This window comes from Lactuca saligna, chromosome 8 (genome assembly GCF_052625555.1).
Source record: "Lactuca saligna cultivar CGN05327 chromosome 8, ASM5262555v1, whole genome shotgun sequence".
Taxonomy (NCBI): domain Eukaryota; kingdom Viridiplantae; phylum Streptophyta; class Magnoliopsida; order Asterales; family Asteraceae; genus Lactuca; species Lactuca saligna.
The window spans coordinates 3,375,543-3,398,482 of NC_136424.1; the positions used below are offsets into that span (position 1 = coordinate 3,375,543).

General features: G+C 34.4%; 2 protein-coding genes across 2 annotated transcripts; one reads left to right on the forward strand and one right to left on the reverse strand.

Moving 5' to 3' along the window:
- Positions 1 to 7,117: 7,117 nt before the first annotated feature.
- On the forward strand, positions 7,118 to 8,523 carry PPCK2 (phosphoenolpyruvate carboxylase kinase 2). The gene is made up of 2 exons (XM_078969938.1): positions 7,118 to 7,954; positions 8,208 to 8,523. Exons 1-2 carry the CDS (start codon positions 7,165 to 7,167, stop codon positions 8,261 to 8,263), a joined length of 846 nt encoding a protein of 281 aa, XP_078826064.1. The 5' UTR covers positions 7,118 to 7,164; the 3' UTR covers positions 8,264 to 8,523.
- Positions 8,524 to 17,395: 8,872 nt separating this feature from the next.
- LOC145011121 (inositol phosphorylceramide glucuronosyltransferase 1-like) lies at positions 17,396 to 20,666 on the reverse strand. Its single transcript, XM_078969757.1, has 9 exons — positions 20,132 to 20,666; positions 19,904 to 20,024; positions 19,619 to 19,804; positions 19,346 to 19,509; positions 18,990 to 19,097; positions 18,659 to 18,904; positions 18,313 to 18,583; positions 18,078 to 18,198; positions 17,396 to 17,843 (listed from the first exon to the last, which is right to left on the reverse strand). The coding sequence occupies exons 1-9, from the start codon at positions 20,375 to 20,377 to the stop codon at positions 17,702 to 17,704; spliced, it is 1,605 nt and encodes a 534-aa protein (XP_078825883.1). The 5' UTR covers positions 20,378 to 20,666; the 3' UTR covers positions 17,396 to 17,701.
- Positions 20,667 to 22,940: the final 2,274 nt, after the last annotated feature.

Genomic DNA, 22,940 nt, shown 5'->3' on the forward strand with positions numbered 1-22,940 from the left:
TCCCGCGTTTCCCTGATTGGGAAAGTAGGGGTCCCCGGGTATGTGAAATCCTGCCATGTCGTCTGCACGAGAAACGGGGTTAAGAAGTACGTATCGGAAAATAATAATTTGGCGCTATAGAAACGTACAAATACTCCTATAGTATTTTTAAATGTTTATATTTGGTTCTTAGCATGTTCTTTATGGAGTGTTATTAGGTTTTCAGATTTGTCGCTCATTACTACTATTCCTTAGTGTGCGTAAGTTACTTCTTGGACGGATATAGTTGATCAGGCTATATCCTTCCCAGAACTGATTACACATGCTAAGGCGTATTAATAATGTTCGACTCCTTCTCTTTCAATTTATGTTCTCCTAAGTTATGACACCATGCTAATATAGAATGCATGCAAGTATACTTTAAAACAAGAAATTATTTGTTTTCTAAAAGTACAACTCTTTAAATCACTTTAAGAATCAGAGACTTTTAGTCCCAAATGTGTTTATAGTTTGTATATCTTATGTGGTTGACATACTTAATTCACTATAAACCGTGCTCTGATACCAATCTGTCACACCCCCAAACCGAGGATGGCGGAAACGTCCGGGGGTGGAGGACTTCATGTATAGCATCATAACCACAATTTTAATAGTAATTTAAGCAAACACAACCAACATATATATAATTGAAAAAGTTACATCACTTGTATGAATTACATGTTTCAAAATCAATTACAATATGTTGTCAAAAATATGAAAAGTTTGACGCCTTAACGTCCCATCCTCAAAAGCACTTGATAACCTGATTAGTGTTTTCCTGTGAATACAAGTTGTTTGAAAAGTGTCAACACAAAGGTTGGTGAGTTCATAAGCTTTTATTAATAAACTTAGTAGAAGTATTTCACATGTAAATGTCGCGTTTGTTTCAGAAAAATCCGGTATTTCCCTTGAAATCCGAGAAATGTAGCCTTATAGCCAAAGACTAGAGTGTATGAGAAATCATCGTTTCTTAGTAAAAATGTTGTGAGTTTAAAATGTTATGGAAAGTAAATTTCTTTTATCAACCTAAAACCTACTTCGGTTTTATGAAACCCCGTAAACTTCATGAATTGTTATCCCCCTAAGTGAGTCGCTATAATCATACTGTGACTATGTGAACCTGCCACAACGTTTCTCAGGCGTCGCGAAAATGAAATGACATTTGTCACCCGTAGACCTGCAGGTCCCACTGTAGCTAGCAGCAAGGTGTGGGGTGTCAAACCCAATATAGATCTATATACAAGTATCACGTTCTTCCTCAAGGAGATTCTGATTATAACTACCAGGAATTATGTCCCGCACTCGGACGTACGGGGAGAGAGAGAGTCTCACAACATAGGTTAACAAGTTTACGTGAAATGTGTGTGAATATAAATCTTTCTTGTATGGATGTACCCTTTTTGTACGAGTGCGTTGAGTGATGTATCATAAACTATACCTATTATAGTTTATCTAAAATGTATGTAATATGTATGAATTCTTTTATGGAAATGTATTAGTATTGTGAATTTATCAAACTATACTTTTTATAGTCTAATAATACGTGTTCCAAAATGAATGAATAATATTTAATATTTAATATTTAATATGAATGTCTTAGTTTCAGTTCATAATGATAAACTAACAAGGAAACACATACAAATACTAAAACTTATGATTATACACTTTGCTCAACATATTACAAAGTGTTATGATATTTACATGCTGTTGACAAAATTTAGCAATTCTGCCCTGTTTTGAAAAAAATCATAGAGAAATCATACGAAGTCGAAAACTAGATCCGTAAATTCTGAGAGTTCACAAAATGTGTCTAGTTTGCTCATAATTTTTATCACAAATTAATATGACCTCTAACTTGGGTGAAAAAGTCCAAAATCACAGACTGGTCCGGATTGTTGTTTGAAATGATAAGCAGTTTTGTAAAAATCACCATAAATTGTAGAAAAATCGTATGGAGATGGGCAAGTAGCCATTTTAAAGCTAAAAACTTGAACTATTTGCACCTTGTACAGTTTTGAAAACAAAAATATTTAAGATGCCCGAAACAGTCCGTGAATGGAGTTGAACTTTTCTGATGAAGGCTGTTAGAAAAATTTAGATATGTTCTTAGTGTTTTAACTTGTATCCCCCCCCTGAAAACTTGAGAAAACATGAAAATGTAGGGGTATGAACTCACCTTGAGTGATTTCAGTAGATGATTGTTGAAGAATGGAAGTGTTTAATTCAAGAACACTTGGAGATGCCTTGAAGGTTTTCGAGAATCTAACATCATAGTTAGGGAGTTTGTGTAAGCAACCAAAGATTTGAGTAGAATGAAGTGAAATAGTAATAGGGAGGATGAATTTTTACTTACTAAGTGTGGAAGAACACTTGAAATCAGCCTTGGATCTCGAAAATTTGTGTAGAAGAGTTTGAGAGAAAAAATGGTGTTTGTTACTTAGTGGAATGAGAGAAATGAGAGAAATGAGGAGTGTGGTTGTTTGTTCCAGCTCAAAAACGTGGGAGTGAGTGAAATTTGAGTGTAAGGGAACATTGAAGTGACATAGGTAAGGTGGGGAGGTATGGCTGGTCATAGAGTGGGTGTGGGGTGGTTGCTTGTGTCATAAGTTAAGGCAAAGTCAACACTCTACCTTAAATAAATCCCCCATTAGATCTTTATTATTTAATTAATGATTTTTATAAAAATATGTTTAAATTATGAATATTTAGGGTTTATTATGTTAAAATAAAATTTCTGGAGAAAATCCCGCTTTAAAATCACGAAAAACGGGCTTAAAATGTTAAAAATATCAAAAATGGGCTGAAAATGACAAAATTGCGAAATCTGGCCGAGACTCGGCCCTCTTATGCTGAACCGAGAGAGAGAGGGAGGCGGAACTGAGAGGAGAGGAGAAGGAGGGAAGGAACCGAGAGTACGAAGAGGAGACAGAGAGGAGAGAGAGGAACAGAGCGCGCGAGAGACAGAGGGGAGAGAAGGGAACCGACCGCGCGAATAGAGACTGAGCGAGAGAAAGGAACAGAAAGCGAATAGAGACCGAGCGAGAGAAAGGGAACCGAGAGGGAGGCGGACCGAGAGGCACCGAGAGGGACCGATCGCTCGGTTGGTCTCGGTTCTCTTAGCCACCAGAGGCTCGGTCTCTTAGCCACCAGAGGCTCGGTCTCTGGTCCTAAGAAGCCTCTCATTCCGGTTTCGGTTCCTAAAGCCTATTTTTCTCGTTTTCGCCCCGTTTTAAGCCGTTTTTGACCCGGTTAAGGGCCGGAATGACCCGAATGATTCCAAAAAGTTTCGGGAAACTTTTGAGAGAGATTTGGGAGAGATTTCTCACACTTGGAGAGATTTGGGAGAGATTTCACATTCTTGAAGAGATTTCCCATACAAAGAGATATTTGAGAGAGGTTTCACATACTTAGAGAGATTTAAGAGAGATTTGACATTCTTGGAGAGATTTCTCATACAGAGAGATATTTGAGAGAGATTTCACATACTTAGAGAGATTTAGGAGAGATTTGACATTCTTGGAGAGATTTCTCATACAGAGAGATATTTGAGAGAGATTTCACATACTTGGAGAGATTTAGGAGAGATTTGACATTATTGGAGAGATTTCTCATACAGAGAGATATTTGAGAGAGATTTCACATACTTGGAGAGATTTAGGAGAGATTTGACATTCTTGGAGAGATTTCTCATACAGAGAGATATTTTAGAGAGATTTCAAGTGTGGCATTTGTGAGTGTTTGGTTCCGTAATGCGAGTCTCTTGAGCCCGTTAAGTCATGATTAAGGATCCCACACACTCCTAATGAGTATGCAACATGGTTTTCATCAGTTTAATTCATTGATTAGTACTAAGGCTTAGGAAATTTTTAACACAAAACTTTTCTCCTGCGATGTTTTCCCATTAATATAGCAAGTCATACAGTACGAACATAACACAAACCCTAATACACAAGGTTTAATAGAGTGGACCGGCTTGACTTGATGACTTGACTTGACCCAGGATTGACGATTGTCACAGAGTGAGCTTGAACTTTTCAAGCCTTCGAACTTGTGGGTTAGGGAAAATAATTGGAGGATGTGGAGGAAGTGAAGCATGATTTATTGTTCCTCGATCGAATCGTGGAATATCATCTTCATGTGGAAAGCTTGTTCCACGGGATTTGGGAAAACCATAGTTGTCGTACTTTGACATCTACAAAATAGGAGAAAACAAATTCAAGTTAGTTGATTGATTGAGTCCTTAGTAAATCACCAAAATGAGATACTAAGGCTAGGACCCAACACAATATGCTACAACCTAGAAAAGGGATGTCGTAATCTAGTTGCAGATGATTTGAAGGTAAGTGAATGACGATTCACTAATTTCCACCACAAAAAACGAAATTTAAGTTTTAAATTTATGAAAACTCCTAGATCCTTTGAGATTCATTGAACATTTCAATGGCATGTTTAAATCTCGATATGCCCCTCTTGTTTGTGATTGGGATGCCGAGGATCACAAAGCCGGTGTGAATAACCATGCAAACTTACATGGTGCCCTCACATGTTACAGTCACCTATTCAATGTGCCGGTAAACCACACACGCTCCACCGAACTATGACAAACATTGAGTCACCCTTTGCTACCTTTGCTTAGAACCATTTAGTGTGTCGGTAAACCACACACGCTCCACTAACGTCTTCGCAAGGGCACAAAGTATAATTTCATGGAATTGCATCAATTCACTTTTGCCTAAGTAACTAAGATTGGGAATTTGTAAAACATTTAGTTACTTTTGTACTTCATTATACTTATAATGGAAGGTTTTGTCCTATCCTACCCGTTCGGCTAACGACCCTCCACGAGTCAAGAGTGCGGTGGGTAAGAGTGGATACCCATTCAATCGCCATTTTATAGGCAATTTCCTTAAACACCCCTTATAGACCAGCTTCGTGAATGAGGCCTACTAACGATAAGATTGACTTTTTACTCATACATATATATAATGTTAGACTTTTAATGTTATATATAGTATAGGGTGTATTTTACACTTTTAAAATACTAGGTTGTCAAATTTAACAATTATACTTTTAATTCAATTAAATTGTAAACCAAAACTATTATGGATTTATTAAACCTCTTTTAATTATACACCTTAATTAATTAATAAAACCATAAGGGTGTGATTTGAACTTTTCAAAACAATACTAGGGTTTTAGAATTTAACATTTCTAAATTAAACCTTTAATCAACTTTTAAATTCAAAAAACTTGAGGGCAAGTTTTGAAACTATTCAAAACATTTGGGTTTTAACTATTTAAATTTCAAAAACAAAACTTTTAAGTTCAAATTTAAATTATAAAACCTAAAGGGGAAAATTGAAACTTTTCATAACACAAGGATCAAATAACAAATAATATAAATTAAACAATTAATTTCATAATTATCTATATTTGACCTAATTTCAATTTCTTGTAAAATAAGTTACCCAATTAATACAAATAATCCAATCTTTATCATATAAGGAAGTTATTATCTAATCAATTGGTAATTATCTTCTATTTTGGCAAGGATATTAATCAAGAAATAATAAAATTCGTATTTTATAGGTTTAAAACGAATATGGTAATTATCCTTAAGCAAAATAACAACAAAATTCGAAAATCCCTCTGTCTGACGCTCCGACTCGCCGAGTCACACTCTGGAACTCGCCGAGTAGGGCTGACTCGCCGAGTCCAGGTAGTGACTCGCCGAGTCAGGTTGAACAGAAGTCCAGAAAACGATTTTCAGCTACATAATGCATCAATACAATAGAAACCAATCTAGGCTCTGATACCACTGATGGGTTTTGGCCATAAGAACATCCTATGTGCTCATATAAACCCTAATGCTTGGATCTAGGTTTCTCTATTGTACATGCAATTTATCCAAGACTAAAATCCCTAGATCTAGCATATAATAATCAATATAACATATAATTAGGGTTTAGATCAAACCTTGATTGTTATGTAGCAATAACAATCACAAATCCTCCTTGTAATGACTTTAGAAAGCTTAGAGTCACAAGTGTCACTCCTCTAATGGTTCACCCTAATTTGGATGCTTAAGCCCTAAGCAACCCATGGGCTCCTTTTCTTAAAGGCCTTGGATGATTTCCAATGGGTTTCCCCATAGAATTCGTCCAACCTTATAATATAAGGCAATCCATAGCCCAATTGCAATTATCTTATAATTACAATTTCAGTCCCTTAAGTTTAATTATTATCTTTTAGTCACAAACTCAATTCTTATTAATTCTTGACTAATATTAATTAAACAATATGATTTCTCCTTTAATATATTATTCCCATAATATATTAATAAATCATATTTATCCTTTCTCTCCATAATTCATCCTATCAAGTTGCTTTGGTGAAGGCAACCCAAAAGGACCATGCATCATCGGGTCAAGTACATACCAAAATAGTTATGGACTTAGACACTAATCCAACAACAACGTACGCTTATGTACACGCAGCGTACTCCTCCTGGTCCAAATTTGTTTTATTAGCCATTAGGGCATCTCATGGCTATATCCTCTAAACCCCAATAACTAAAAATGACAATGATAATAATGAGGGAAAGATTGAAAATATCTGAAAAATCTCGGGATGTTACAATTGATGGTGGGGATGGTGATAAATTTTTAATCCCCGATAGGGATGGGTCGGATATGGGGATGATGATTCGGGTATGGGTATGAGAAACACGAAACTCGGTATAACCTTACCCATTGACATCCCTATGTAGAAGGCAACTGACAACAAGTTTTGTAGCTAACCCTTAATTATTGATTATTCTTTTGTCTTATAAACATACAACTTAAAAATGTTATAAATATTAACATCTATATTCACACATAACTTATGTTAAAATATTTTATTAAATAAAATGAATTTGTGTTACATAAATAATTATTAAATTATTTACTACAATGCCCAAAAATCAAACCTAAGGAAAAAAATATTTTTTTATTTATGGTGAGCAAACCGGTAGCGTTCTTTTACTTTGAAAAAATAGAAGAGAATCCTTCTGGAATTAGAATATTCTGTTGTAAAAACCCTTTAAAACCCCCCTCTTTACGTTTTCTCCCTGAAACAAACTCAACTGATTAACCAAAATCTATCATGTGCGAAAACTTAAACAAACAATATCAACTCTGCGAAGAACTCGGCCGAGGTCGGTTCGGCGTCGTCCGCCGGTGTTTCTCTGCCGGAACCGGTGACTCTTTCGCCTGTAAGTCCATCGACAAACGGGTCCTATCGGATACCACAGATCGCGAATGCATTGATAAAGAACCCAAAGTTCTTCACCTCCTTGGTGGAAACCCTCACATAGTCCAAATCCACGCTCTCTACGAAGACGATAATTACCTCCATATGGTTATGGACCTCTGCGACTCACCGGATCTCTTCGACCGCATCTCGAATCACGGCGGTGTGTTTTCGGAGTCGGAAGCGTTTTCTGTGTTTTCCCCTTTGATTTCAGCGATTAGTTATTGTCATCGTTCAGGCATTGCGCATCGCGATATCAAGCCGGATAATGTTTTGTTTGATTCGAGAGGAATGTTGAAGCTGGCGGACTTCGGATCGGCTGAGTGGTTTGGGATGAACGAGGGGAGGACGATGACCGGAGTTGTTGGCACGCCGTACTATGTTGCGCCGGAGATTTTGTCTGGTAGGGAGTATAATGAGAAGGTCGATGTATGGAGTGCTGGTGTTATTTTGTACATAATGTTGGCCGGAGTGCCTCCATTCTACGGAGAAACGCCAGAGGAGACGTTCGAAGCAGTACTGAGAAGTAATTTGCGGTTTCCGACGAGGATTTTCAGGTCTGTTTCTCCGGAAGCCAAGGATCTGTTAAGAAAGATGTTATGCAAGGATGTATCTAGACGAATTTCTGCTGAACAAGTTTCAAGTAAGTCTTAAATTCTTCTCATCTTTGCTTTTAAATAATAAATTCAATTATGGAAGCTTAAATAATTATTTTCTAAGATCCTCTTCTAATGTTGGAGTTTTGAAGTCCTGGAAAATTAGGGTTAATTCTCCTACAGTTTTTCTATAATTAATAAACTTAAATCAATCAATCACGATTTAGACGCTAGATTTAAAGATCAACCAAGGACTTTTCTTGGGCAAAATCTAAAATTTCTGTTTGGAATTAACTGCAGGGCATCCATGGGTTGTAAGTGGAGGTGAAACCCGATCAATGGCGGATCTGAGCTGAGAAGAAAACCCTGTTGTCCTACCAGCAGTACTACTAACGGAAAAGAGTGGAAGTTCGATGAGTGTTTTGTAGCCCGAGAACTCCTCTAGGCCACCTTTCTTATAAGTAGATAGTCTCTTATATCTTTTCTTGTATGAATCAATCAAGATGATTCTTCTTCCCCATATATGAGAATTGAAGAATCTTGACTAGTAAATAAAGAATCCTTTGTGATCGATTCGGATGTTTATGAAATGTTACTGCTTTAAAGAATCCTGTAATTTTGTTGTCGATAGATTTTTGGTTTGTCATGTATAAACAATTGGAATCCATAGAAATGGGCAATTAATGATCACTGGATCCAAAAGGATATGCTATCACAACTTAAGAGTCAACATATCAAACGCCAGCACTATTTTTTATGCTTTATCACTTGCCCATAACTTGCCTAATTTAAATATTATTATTTCTACTTATTATATATTAATATTAAAAAGGATTTTCTAATATGTACTTTTTAGGAGACATATAAGAAATATTTTTAATTAATTAAATATGAAAAATACTAATTAAATATGAAATACTAATTAAATATGAAATACTAATTACGAAAAATATTATCATAATTAAATATGAAATGCATTTATTATGAAAAATTATTAATATATCTCACATTTAATTATGATGATAATATTTTTAATTAATGTATTTCATATTTAATTATAATAATATTTGTTATAATTAATTTTTCTTATATGTGTCCTTAAAACACGTGTTAGAAAATCACATACTAAAATAAATAAGGGGGGAAAATGTAATAAAATAATCAAAATAATAAAACTAATCATGGTAAGTTTTTATTTCATATATTATAACAATATATATGTTGTTAAATTAAATTTTTAATAAAATATAAATTTATGGATTTTTTTGAAAAATAATAATAATGATAGAATTGTACAAAAATTACAAAAATAAAGTTTCTCCATACATAACATGTTGAATTATACAACTTTATAAAACATAATTTATTGTGTATTAGAAAAAAATGGTTTGTAGGAATCACTTTTCAGGTTTATATATTTTAAAAACTTGAAGACTAAGTAGTTTTGTTATTATTAAAGGAAATAGTATGTTACTTATCAAATTAAAGTATATTCTCAAGTTAAAAACAAACAAGCTATAAAATCTTGTTGAAAATCAAAGTTTAATAAATAAATAGTTATAGATTTGAATGCAAAGGGTGATTTATAGAAGTAAAGTGCGATTGGGGTGATGCATTAATTAAATCAGAAAAAGAGAGAAGAGTCCCAACTTTAGGGGGAAGAAACGTTGGTGGTCTATGGTATAAGTATATAGAATTAAAGGGATCTAGAAGCAGGACTATTGACTATTGGTAGTTTGCCATATACGTTTAAAACGGGTTGATATTCCACAAAGGGTTTCTAAAAGTCATCCTATCAAAAAATCAAAACATCTCAATTACATTTGTAACAATTTTAGTCATACACGTTTTTCTACTGTCTTGTTTTAATAACGTATAGTAGTATGATACTTTCCTAGATATATAAATTAATTAAAAATTGGGCGGAGCGGGTATTTGGTGACTTTTAGGATGAATGTAACAATATAAGACAAATTTGTATTTAATCATTTTATTAGGATGTGACGTTAAACTACCTAGTTCATTAATAACACATATTATCTTCTTAATCCGTCCCCTTATCAACTTACTTATTTTCAATTTATACGAAAGAGACGTTTGGTTCGTAAAATCCATACAACTAGAATTGGAGATTAAATTTCACTATGCTTATATTGGACTTTTTGTACTATCTGGTATTTTAGTATGTGAAATCCAACACAACTAAAATACTCACTTTTGTTTTATTCTGTCTTTGCTCTTCTCTTATTTGGTACACAAAATGAGCTCGGTTCTAAACAAGATGATTCAACGAAACATAATGCATCAAATCAGTCATTCTTGAATGTACTCTATATAATCTTATGTTAGAGTTCATCCTAGTGATGTCTAGCACCACATCTATATTATCTGATAGATCAGAAGCTCCCACATCATTTTGGTTGCCACTCAAGAGCACATAATCATTCAGTATGTGTTGGTTTAGACTTTAGACGATGCTTGATGAGCATCAAGTATCAACAAGAGATGACCTCAAATAAGCTAAAATATTTATTGATGTTGTCAAGAAAAGAAAGGAATTTGCAACATTTGAGGGAGAGACAACTATAGACCAAACTTGGAAGTTGGAAGTATGAGTTCCAAAAACTTTGATGGTCGAAATCAGTAATTCAGTATTTTGTCTAGAAATCTGATAAATGTCTAGACAGGCATGTACAGTGCAAAAGTTGAATGGTCAACGTCTGATTTTTCAGCAGTAGTTGAGAGTAAAAAAGAGGGTCAATATTTGACCTTTAATGTCTTTTAAACATAAAAAGTCCAAACCATTTTTCTTATCTCATTTTATATAAAAACTCCATCTCTTTTAATGAACACCGTATATCTTTATAAAAATTGCTCCACTTAAAGGTTTTAATAATATTCTGTGATATAATATCATTTGAAACTATTGATGAACAATCTCGACTAACCTCTAATATATTTCTTCATTTGATCTCTTGCAACAATATACGTTCAAAGAGGTTTTATTCTCAACTGATCTTCGATTTTATATCATAATTTTAATCTTCTTTGCTATGGTTCATGATTATGATTCAGTGAGGTCCCAAAGAACATGCATCCAAATGCAATATTGGTGTAGAATCAAACATTGATTTGTCGAATCGTCATCATTTGCTGTTTTCGAATAACAAATTCATATTAAATAAACTATTGTAAAATAATGATATTATGATTTATTTTTTAATATAACCAAAACAAATGAGATTGACATAAAATGTAAATCTTTAAGTCCACTCTCGTAGATATGTGGAACTAAGAGTTAGTTAGATTTGCCGTTAAAAAAACACATTATGATTTTCCCTCATGTGTATGCTATTGAAATTATCTCATTAATTGATTTTACCACATTTGGTTCCTTTGTGTTTCATGAGTATAATTGAATGGAGTTCGGTAAATGAGAAATTAAATATCCTCCTACTTATTCTTGCTATCTATTCTTCTACTTTTTCAGATAATGACAAATATAATAAAAATTTATTAATTATTATTGAGTTATCTAATAATCACTTTCTTATGTTAATTTTATACATGGTTTATGAAATAGTTGAAATCATTTTAATGATCAAACTCTTGTACTTTTTAGGTGTGACTCTAACTTGTTTTATGATGTAAACATGCATCTCGTGTTTAGGTATTGATGGGAATCTTAGCAAAGATAAGGACTAGAAGGTAAGGCATACCGAGTTGAATGTTGAAAAGACACATTAATGATAACATAATTTGGAAGTTGATTGCCTTATGGAAGACAACATTTTGGTGGTTTTATATAGTAATACTCGTTCGCATTTAACTAGACATGCATACACTAGTAAAATATTTATATTTTTGTAATTTTTTTATGTACTTCTTTTGGGATTTTGTCTGTATTTGTAATTAGTGGAGATTTTTGGGACGTCATGACTTTATAAGCCATGCTCAATAACCAATTTTTTAAAACAAACTTTCAATCTATGGGTATTCGGATTCAATTTTCATGTCTTTACATACCTCAACAAAATGGAAAAGTTGAACATGTCATTTGCATATCAATAACGTTCTTAGCATGTATCTATTCCAAGCATCCCTCCCAACAAAATTTTGGATCGACGCTCTTTATGTTTGTAACACCAGTTAAACTAGGTCAACATAATCACATGTGATTATATTAAACATTTATATATTAAACTTATGTTGTAGTTCATGGAAAATTCTAATAAAAATATGAAGTTTCATACATACCTTATGGTACAACTCAAAGTATACGTCCATACGATTCCAAAAATGTATAGAACGTCTAAATCTGACTTCGCGTGAAGAAATTATGATAATCTCTAACACTATAAATCTTCATAACAAGATGAATTTAAATTAGACTTAGAATTAGCTATTTTAGTATAAAAGAAAGTTGTAGTACTCGGAAATACCTACGCGTGGATATAAAGAACATCAAAAACGAAACTCGTATGAAAAACTTACAACCTTCCGAAGATGTAGCTGTCTGAGAGCATGACACATGTCAGAAATCCTAATCTGACTGGACTCACGACGTGAGCATAGATTCTCACGACGTAAGGAGTCAAAATGCCACTTTTCAAGGCTAGAATGCAGATGGCAAGTCTATGTTTAAGACTCACTACGTGAGCATGTTTGCTCACGACGTGAGGAGTCAAAACGGACACTAATCGATAGGGGTGAGCATTTGGACCGGTGGACCGGACCGGACCGGTGAACCGGACCGAACCGGATCGGTGAACCGGACCGGACCGTTTTTTTGGACCCCCGGGCCGGTTCTCGGTTCTAGGAATCCATCCCGGTCCGGTCCGATTTTTTTCCCGGTCCGGTCCGGTTTTTACCGGGTTTAGAACCGGTTGGACCCGGTTTAAAAAAAATTGTAATTTGTGAATTTTTTTAAACAACCATAACACATTCGTTTTAAGTCGGATTGACACGCGGTTTTTTCCAATATTTAATTTACAGCTTGTAGATGAATTTAGACTATAATTTTGTTGATTTTGGTATTATATTCAATGAGTTACAGTCTTTCAAAGTTGACCTATCAAAGCTGAAAAATTTCAGCTTTTCAGCAACATTTTTAAAACTTTGTAATCTATGAAAATTTTTAAACAACCATAACCCATTCGTTTTAAGTCGGATTGACACGCGGTTTTTTTCAAAGTTCAATTTACAGTTTGTAGATGAATTTAGACTATAATTTTGTTGATTTTGGTATTATATTCAATGAGTTACAGTCTTTCAAAGTTGAGCTATCAAAACTAAAAAATTTCAGTTTTTCAGCAAGATTTTTAAAATTTAGTAATCTGTGAAACTTTTTAAACAATCATAACTCATTCGTTTTAAGTCAAATTGGCCTGCGGTTTTTTCCAACATTTAGTTTACAATTTGTAGATGAATTTAGACTATAATTTTGTTGATTTTGGTATTATATTCAGTGAGTTACAATCCTTCATAGTTAAGCTATCAAAACTGAAATATTTCAACTTTTTAACTATTATTTTAGACTATAATTATGAATTTTATGTATCTTTGAAAGATAAATCATATGAAAGGGATCATGGTGAACTTGATTTATATGTTAGTTGCTTTTATTTGGAAAATTAATTTTGCAAGTTATAATATTCTAACATAAAGGTAGATTAGTTATGCATGAAACGGAAACATAATCATTTTTACAAGTTATATCATATCAAACCCAATAACATATTCGTTTTAACGAGTTCTATCAAACCCAAAACATATTCTAACGACTTGTACTCTATGCATGAAACGGAAACGTAATCATTTTTACAAGTTATATCGTATCAAATCCAATAACATATTCGTTTTAATGAGTTCTATGAAATCCAAAAACATATTTTAACGACTTGTACTCTATGCAATTAAAGTTGTACCGGTCCAAACGGGTCCAAGAACCGGAAAACCCGGACCTGGACCCGGACACAGACACGGACACGACTCATCCGGTCTGGTCCACGGTCCACAATATTATCCATAACCGGTCCGGTCCAAGAGCCGGTTCAGTCCAAATGCTCACCCCTACTAATCGAGGCTAGAAAACACCTGGGAAGGCTACAAGATGACTCATGGAAGCTCATGACGTGAGCATGTGAGGCTCATGACGTGAAAGAGCCAAAATCAGCCTATAAATAGCAAGTCCGGCCTCTTCTCTCATTACACCTTCTACGTCCTTTCTTTCTCATTTTTCGAAGCTCGTTTCCCTTCCCGCGCCTGACAACGACAAGCCTCTTACCATTTTTCAGTTATATTCACTAGATCACGCTATTAGGGTGAGTTTCACGACCCCACTTTTAAATGTTTTCGGGGGAAATGCATGTTAAATATTGTATACAAATTAATATTAAGTTTATATGATAGTATATCTGTATCAACATAAATAGTTATATTAACCGGGATATAGTTGTTTTGTATCATATATATATCTTGAATATATCTGATATATATCTAAAACATACAACTATCTTAAACTTGTTAGCATGTTGTTATCATAGATTATACTAATGTAGCCCCGGAGTTATACTCGAGAGTTCTATATGTGTTATAGTCTTAGAGTTATACTTAGGAATTCTATATATATTATGTGTGATATAGCCCCGAAGTTATACTTCGGAGTTATATATACCACTTGTTAAGTATGTTGTTATTATTGGTTTTATGTTAGATAAAATTTGGTTTTACTTCAAGTTATAGTTGTTGTATTGCCTAAGTATTATAAACATTAGGAGTAATGTTTAAAGCATAGTCTAGTAACTTAGGGTTTTAGACGCGAATATTCTTTCACTATTAGAACTATAGGAGGTCGACAAAGTCTACATGAGCTATTTTATTCATCGACTGAGAATGGAAATCTTAGGGTAAATCCTCTAACTGTAATCGTTAATCCCGTGTGAGCGAGGAAGTTGTGTGTATAGATTTATGAAGGTCAACCCCCCACCCGTGGTTGCCAGCTACAACCCAACGGTTTGCGGGCGACAAACTTGCCCATTGTTCCAACGAGGAAGTTATGTGTAAATCTATGCGGGTTGACACCCCCACTCGTGGTTGCTAGCTTACATCCTAATGTTTTCCGAGTGACAAACTTGCCCAATCTATTTTATTCCGACGTCGATGAAGCGTGCAGAAATCTATCACAAGGTGCAACACTTGTAGCACCATTCATAGGTAGTGGCATCGTATTAGCAGCGGTTACGGACTCATTGTAGCACAATTTTAGGAGCATTATACTTTGTCGATATACAAGTATGAATGTTAAGTATAAGTTTCCCAAACACTTATACTCTAAGTACAACCTAACGTTTTCCGAGTGACAAACTTGCCCAATCTATTTTATTCTGACGTCGATAAAGCGTGCAGAAATCTATCACAAGGTGCGACACTTGTAGCACCATTCATAGGTAGTGGCGTCGTATTAGCAGCGGTTACGGACTCATTGTAGCACAATTTTAGGAGCATTATACTTTGTCGATATACAAGTATGAATGTTAAGTATAAGTTTCCCAAACACTTATACTCTAAGTACAAGGAACTTGTAGGTATACTACTTGGTCATTAAGTAGACAATTATACCTAGCACACATACTCGTATAGAATCGAAATAGATTTATACGTAGCGCTTTTACTCATATAGAATCGAAATAGATTTATACGTACCGGTTTTACTCGTATAGAATTGAAATAGATTCATACATAGCGGTTTTACTCGTATAGAATTGAAATAGATTTATACGTAGTGGTCTTACTTGTATAGAATTGAAATAGATTTATACGTAGCAACCTTCGTTTGTATGGGATTAAAAATACGTATATTCATAATATATAAAACTTATAGGTATACTACTTATTTAGTAAGTAAACTATTATATATATATATATATATATATATATATATATATATATATATATATATATATATATATATATATCATATGTTAGAAACAAGTATGAGTCAAAATGACATTTTCAAACTATGTTCTATACTTTTGAAACTCGGAAAAATACTATTTATACTCAGAGTCAAAACCTGTAAACTTACCAACATAATGTTGGCATATTTTAAACATATGTGTTTTCAGGAACTTGATAAACTGGAATAATATAATTTTCTATTATCAATAAAGGTAGGTAGTTTATAATAATTCTTTTTTACTATTCAATATATATTTGATAACTATGATACAATGAATGATGTTACACCGCCCGGTATTTCCGCCGCCGGCTGGGGGTGTGACAATGTTGTTTATATTCTTAATCTCCTTCCCACTACCACTCTTTCTTTTAAAACTCCTTTTGAAATCTTATTTGGTTTATTTCCCACATACGACCACCTTTGTGTTTTTAGATGCCTCTGTTATCCAAACACATCTTCCACTGCTACCCACAAACTCATGTCTCGTTCCTCTACATGTGTGTACCTTGGATCTTCATCGGATCACCGGGGTCATCGGTGTCTTGATCTCATCACTCAGCGACTCATTACTTCTCATCATATGGTTTTTGATGAATGTCACTTTCTATATGCTAATTTTCAGTCCCCATCCCCACCTTTGAGTATGACTTTTTTGTTCCCGATGACGACATCCCTCATATTCCCACTCATGCTCAACAAATCACACAATCAACCTCTACACCACAGAGTTATTATTTGTCTACCTTTCCTTCTTCCCTTGACGTCAATGGCAACCCCCCTACGTCATCTCCTTCTTCTCCCCCTATTGGCTCTACCAACACTTCTACCATGCATGGTTGTCCTCAGACACGTTAATAGTGGTCTTCTGGTATATTGATGTTACATGGTGTATATTATAATTGTCCTACTTTGCAAGACGGTTTCATGCCTGGAAAAGTGAGTTTATACGACTTTATAATACTAGATTCAAACAATAATAGGATATTTTATGCATATTGTATGAAAGAGGTTTATATTTTTATTGCATGCATGATGTCATTTAATTAATCATAAAACGTGCATGAATAATCATGTGTACACATGCATGCTATGTGGCTACATGAAAAGGAGAAAGCATGCCTCAATGTAATGGAAGGGCTTGTTAGGTGATATACTTTGTGAGTTTGTGTGGTCCCCACAATTAGAGAAAGATGGACTTAACATGTTTGATAATTGATACAACTAATAAATGATTTCCTACCTTCTCCCAAGTCTTAACCATTAAAAGATCGAAATCATTCGAGAATGGTTCAATTTTGTTAAACAGTCACTACAGTTGTTGGTTCTATTCTTTTTGTTAGTAAAGCTTACTACAAAATCTTTAAGTTGCTAAAATGTCAAAAATTAGTGTTACTCATATTTACAATAACTATCTTGTACATCATACATGTTAATAGACTTTACATGATAGCAAGTATTTCAATAGTACCTCAAATTCTATTTCATCTTACAACACTTACATTGCCAATTTATAAACAAAATACAAGCCTTGAGGAATAAAATCACATACCAAACTCAAATGATGGAACCTTACAAAAAATCATAGACCAAGTCAAGGGAGTATGCCAACATAAACCCTATTCTACAAACTCAATGAACTCATAAATTAACAAATTGTCACCAAACGCCTACAAACAGCAATCTAAGCTAAAACTATTTCCAACCGATAAAATTATCAAATTTTTGTTTGATAACCAAGACAAGTACTTAACATGATACATGTTTGTGACACAATATTACATATGACAGATTTATAACAACTGTCAATAACTTACAATTTTGTTTCAGAATCTAATTAGCATAAGAAACATGAGTTCCTTGTCCTTGATGTGTCCCTATCTTCAAGCCCTCGAACAAACGACTTAATACCAAGGTGCTCAGCCGCATATGTCATAAAAGATGCAAATATTAGACCTCCTGCCACCATTAAACCTAACCTGTTGCCATAAAATATAATAAAAAATTAACATCCAAAATACTGAGAACCCAACAGCAACAGTGACACTGACAGAAATGACAGGTGACAAATATTGCAACTATTTGTCCCACCCAAAAAGTGGTACAGGGACTCGATCTTGAGATCTCATGTGGGGAAAAGACGTAAATGCCCTCCACACGGACAGAGGGACAGTTGTAAGAAAGGTGTGAATAAGTTGTAATCCGAAAAATACCTTGCAAACAAAGCTGTAATCCCCAAAAAAACAGGAACCGCGGGGGTAGCAATGGCTAAAAATGCCATTCCAAGCCCATAATACCATGTCGCCACATCACACGACACCTGTCGCTGATGACCTACAAAACCAAAAAAAAAAAAAAAAAAAAAAAAAAAAGTTATCTGACAAGTCTAAAAAACACATCACCAAAAACGGGTTCTCTTTCACAGATTTCAATAGAAAACAGACTAACCCTTTTCAGAATCATAATCTGGTCGAGAAGATGCTCCTTGAGTTGCTACCATTTTCCCCCATTTATAAATTAAATGTAAATATCCACCAAAAAGCAGAAAAAAGATTGTGAAAGTCCACTCATACATCAACAGCAAGCCAGTCCATGGCTTTACTTGTCTAGGTATAACTGAAAAACCAATTCCAAGAGCCACCATTGCAGCTACGAAACAGAAGAAAACAGACACCCCACCAAGAAAAGCTGGCACCTTTCCATGTGTACCATTTGAAAACTACACAAAAAAGAGCTTGTATTAGCAAAATCCAACAGTAAGCACATGATAATAGAAGAGAACATGCTGACTAACCTGTTGACTAGAATTGATGGTAGATGAAGATACTGCAGAATATGAAAGAGAGCCACCGGATCTAAATTTGTAGTATATGTGTCTTGCATGATCACATATAGAACGTGTCTGTAGAAAAGATCGGTAGTAACAGAAAAGTAAAGTGAATAATGGAAGTAAGAACAAGAATTTCACTAGAAATTCATCGTGTGGATTTCTGCCTCCTTTAGTTCCTGGAAGACTCTCCTCTAGTTCTTCTCTAATATCCTGTACATTTCATCCCAATGTTAACACCAGGAACTACCGCAGAGAGGGGCAAGAAGGTAATTATACATAGATGGACTTGAAATACCTGCCACACGTCCACAGGCTTTAAAAGCCAAGAAGTCCACCAGTCCCATGGTTTAAGAGGGCCAAGTGTATAGTGAATAACACGGAGTTCTTTCTCATCTACCATCCACTGCATATGTAGTTTATTAAGTCATTCTGTCCGGATTAAGTTAAAAAAAAAAAAACAGCCATGTATGGTTGTACAGATTGAGTGCTTAACCCATTAAGCTCTTTAGGTAAAAAAGAAACAGCCCTTAATCCACTAAACTATAAGTGATTGTTTCTTTTTAACCTAATGTGGAGAGAAAGACAGGATAATGAGGCTTTCCCCATTAAGTCCTAAAGTTTTACAAGATTTGCCATAGCACTACTACCTACCTTGTTAGCAAGCATGTAAAGTCCAACATCTGCATTATAGAGAGTTGAAAGTCTCTCCATCTCTGGAACTGGTTTAGAGTTGACCACTTCTTGAGAAATTTCAGGGTCAAAGACACGTGCACTCGCAAATCCAACGTAATAGGTGTTAAGAAAACCCTGGTCACCTAAAAAAGCAACAAGAAAACATCTTCAGAGAAAAAGGAAAGGGAAAGGGAAAGGGAACTTATGTATGACAATCTTATATTCTATAATGGCATAAAAGGAATAACATACCTCCGGTATAAGAATACAATGTGGTCACTTTGCTCACCATGTCATTGAAAAGCTTTGCAGATGGTTCGACTACCATAACACCAGAGTTTAGCCTCTCAGAATGCTTTAAGTTGGCACAAAATTTTCCACATTTGAATAAATCATCGATGTTTTTAACCACGATTGTATCAGCATCAAGGTACACCACTGAGGTAATCACAGAATAGATCAGAAGAATTAACAAATCTTTTTTCTTTCAAATCAGAAGTGATTAACATTACTACTTAAAGAAAACTGAAGTGGCACCTTTCTTATAATCAGTCATGTTGAATATCTTCAGTTTCGTGTACACGCCCCAAAACCGTGTTGGTCGCACTTGATTAGGGTTCTGCAATAGACTGATCGGCGTCACAATCCAGCCATCGGCCTGCAGAGAAATTCAAGAAACATAATTAGGACTGGTAACAGGATTAACCACAAGATTTCGAATTAATAGTGAACATAGGGGAAGATAAGTAAAAGAAAAAATGATACCTTTAGGAGCTTCTTGGCGTAGTTTGAAACGCCATCAGAGACCAAAACGACCATGTTTCTTGAGGTTCTGGTATCCCGAATTGACTTCCCGAGAACACGAACTCCAAGCAAGAATTCATCTCCGTATAAAAGAGTTACATACGCTTCCTTAGACGATCCAGAAGCAGGAGCTGCTTGTACATACTGATTCAGAGCTAATAAAAGAATCAATCCAAACCCTAATATCGAAACCAGGCTCAGTTTCATCTTCTGGAAATCTAATAGAAGAGAAATTCCAAGAGACTGAAAGCGGACTAGTATTGAATTTTCAGAATTTATCAGATATAATCATATGCTTTAACACATCTGGTGATCAATATATAGATATCGGAAAGGGTTTATTAAACGATTACAACCAATTTTGGGGGTTTGAAATGGGTTTGAGAATCGTCGTCGCTGTTTTTGGCTTTCAACTCGGCTGCGACTGGTAGAAGCGTCAAAAATGGCGACTCCTTTGTTTTCTCGGATATTCGCTTTACAGATACATGTCAATTCCTTCATCACGATCCGATCTGGTTTCCGTCTCACGTGCCAAAGTAGGGATAAAAGTGTAATTACGTTTTCCAGATCAACTTCATTTTATTTTAAACTATTTTTTTTATTAAGAAAAACATTATTTTATTTTAAACTATTTTTTTATTAAGAAAAACCATAATTAAATAATTAAATCTGATAAACATTAATTATAAATAATATTTTTAAACTATTTTTTTATTAAGAAAAACATTACAATAATTAAATAATTAAATCTGATAAACATTAATTATAAACAATATTCTTTATAATAATGTATTTTATATTTAATTATGATATTAATCAAGTTTAATTATAGTAATATTTTTTATAATTAATACTTCAATTAATGTTTTTTATATTTGCTCTTAGTACACATATTAAAAAATATTTTTTCTAAAATTATTAGTTTTTTTTTTTCCTAATATGAGTAGGGTCCTCCAAAAATGATTCATCATTTGATGAATATACGTGATACATTTTGATTTTTTTTTTCAAAGAACTTTGTGTTATTTTCTTATTGGTAGACCTAAAAGTTAAACTTAGGTTTCATATGTGGAGGAGTTTTATCAAGTCTAATCAAATGATTCAACAATTGTTGGTTAAAGACAAAATGTTTTAATATCCTTATGCGATTGTCATGCATTGCAAACTTTGTTCAAAACGAATGCTTGTGAATTCCTCTCATAGTTACATATAGTCATCATTGACTCCTATAATTGTTGACTATTAAATGAACTTAAACGGTTACGAATTTTGGCTCCTAAATCCTTACTTTCGATGGACGAGAAATTACTTTTTCTAAATTAGCTTTACACTTCAATCACTCGGTTGAGACACATAGATTCTTAGAGAACAAAGGAAAATGGAAAAAATTTCTCTTGTGGTGATGATAAGGATTGCCATTGAAGTTTTGGTGTGATTAAAATGTCGCGGCTATTCGAAACAGATCTGGTAAGATCACGGCTCCATTTGATGGCATATATCAGCAGGTGGACCTTTCTAGTGTAAATTTTGGTATCATTATTGAAATCGTGAGGAAATTAAATAATGAAATCCTAGTATCAGCAGATGGTAAAGTATTTAAAGTTGTTATTGTTGAATATAAAGATGAAAAGGTTTGGTATCCGTTTAGATTCGACCCAATTGAAGATCGTGTTGGATCCAAGAACGATGACGGCGATGAGCAGGATGAAGATAGAATTTCAACTATGTGAATTAATTATATGGAGGAATGTGAATTTAATCCTAAATTAGATTTCATAACTGGTTTAGGGCTAAATGGTGACAACAATCAATCAGAGATAGACAAAAGAGATCTCAATGAAACCATTCATGAAACTCTGTTGGTCGGAGTTGATGATCCAATGATCAACTCTAGTAGTGAAGCTCAAGAGTAGCATGGGAATTTGGACCTGATAGAAGACGAAGCGAGGCATGAACCTACTAGTGCATTTAATATTGTTGAAAATGGGGGTAAAGATAGAGTTATGGATCATCTAGGTGTTGACCAGGGACCAAATGGGATGGTCAATAAGTCAAACCCCTTAACAGACATGCAAGTCAAGGAAAGTTGGTTCCCAAATAATTTAGTTTGCTTTAGGGTGTTTTGGGCATTTCCTTTCCTAAGGAATTAATCTCAACCACGGGATGAGAAAATGTTGTGATCAGGAACAAAACTATGACTTGGGTGGATTATTAGTCAAAAGAAGGAAAATCGTTAGATTCCCATCCAGATTCTCTCCTTACAACAGAACTAAAAAAAGGTGAAGATTGTGCTCGTGATCCTTGTATCATATGAAATGCCTTACCTCCTTCGATTCTGATTGTGGGAATTTTGCCATCCCTAGACTTAAACAGAGACCCCCCCCCCTTTCACAATTCATTGATGCTATGGTCGAGAATAGTAGTGCTTTCACCTCAAATTCTCAAGAGATAGTCAGAACCGCTGAAAATGGGCATGAGTTAGGCTTCAAGCAGGACCCCGTGAACCCGATTTTAGCATAAATCATGGAAGATATTGGAGAGAATATTGTTCCACAATGAATTTTCTATCACTAAATGTTTGCAACATTAGGGGGTATCATAAGGTGTAATGGGTGAAAACACTTAAAACACACTATAAATCTCCTTTTTGGGGATTCGGGAGACCTAACTGTCAAGTGTTAACCATTTAGATGACGTTGGGTGTTGGGGTTCGAATAATTTTGGCACAAGATTTATTCATGCTTTAGGTAGATCAGGTGTCATCCTATAT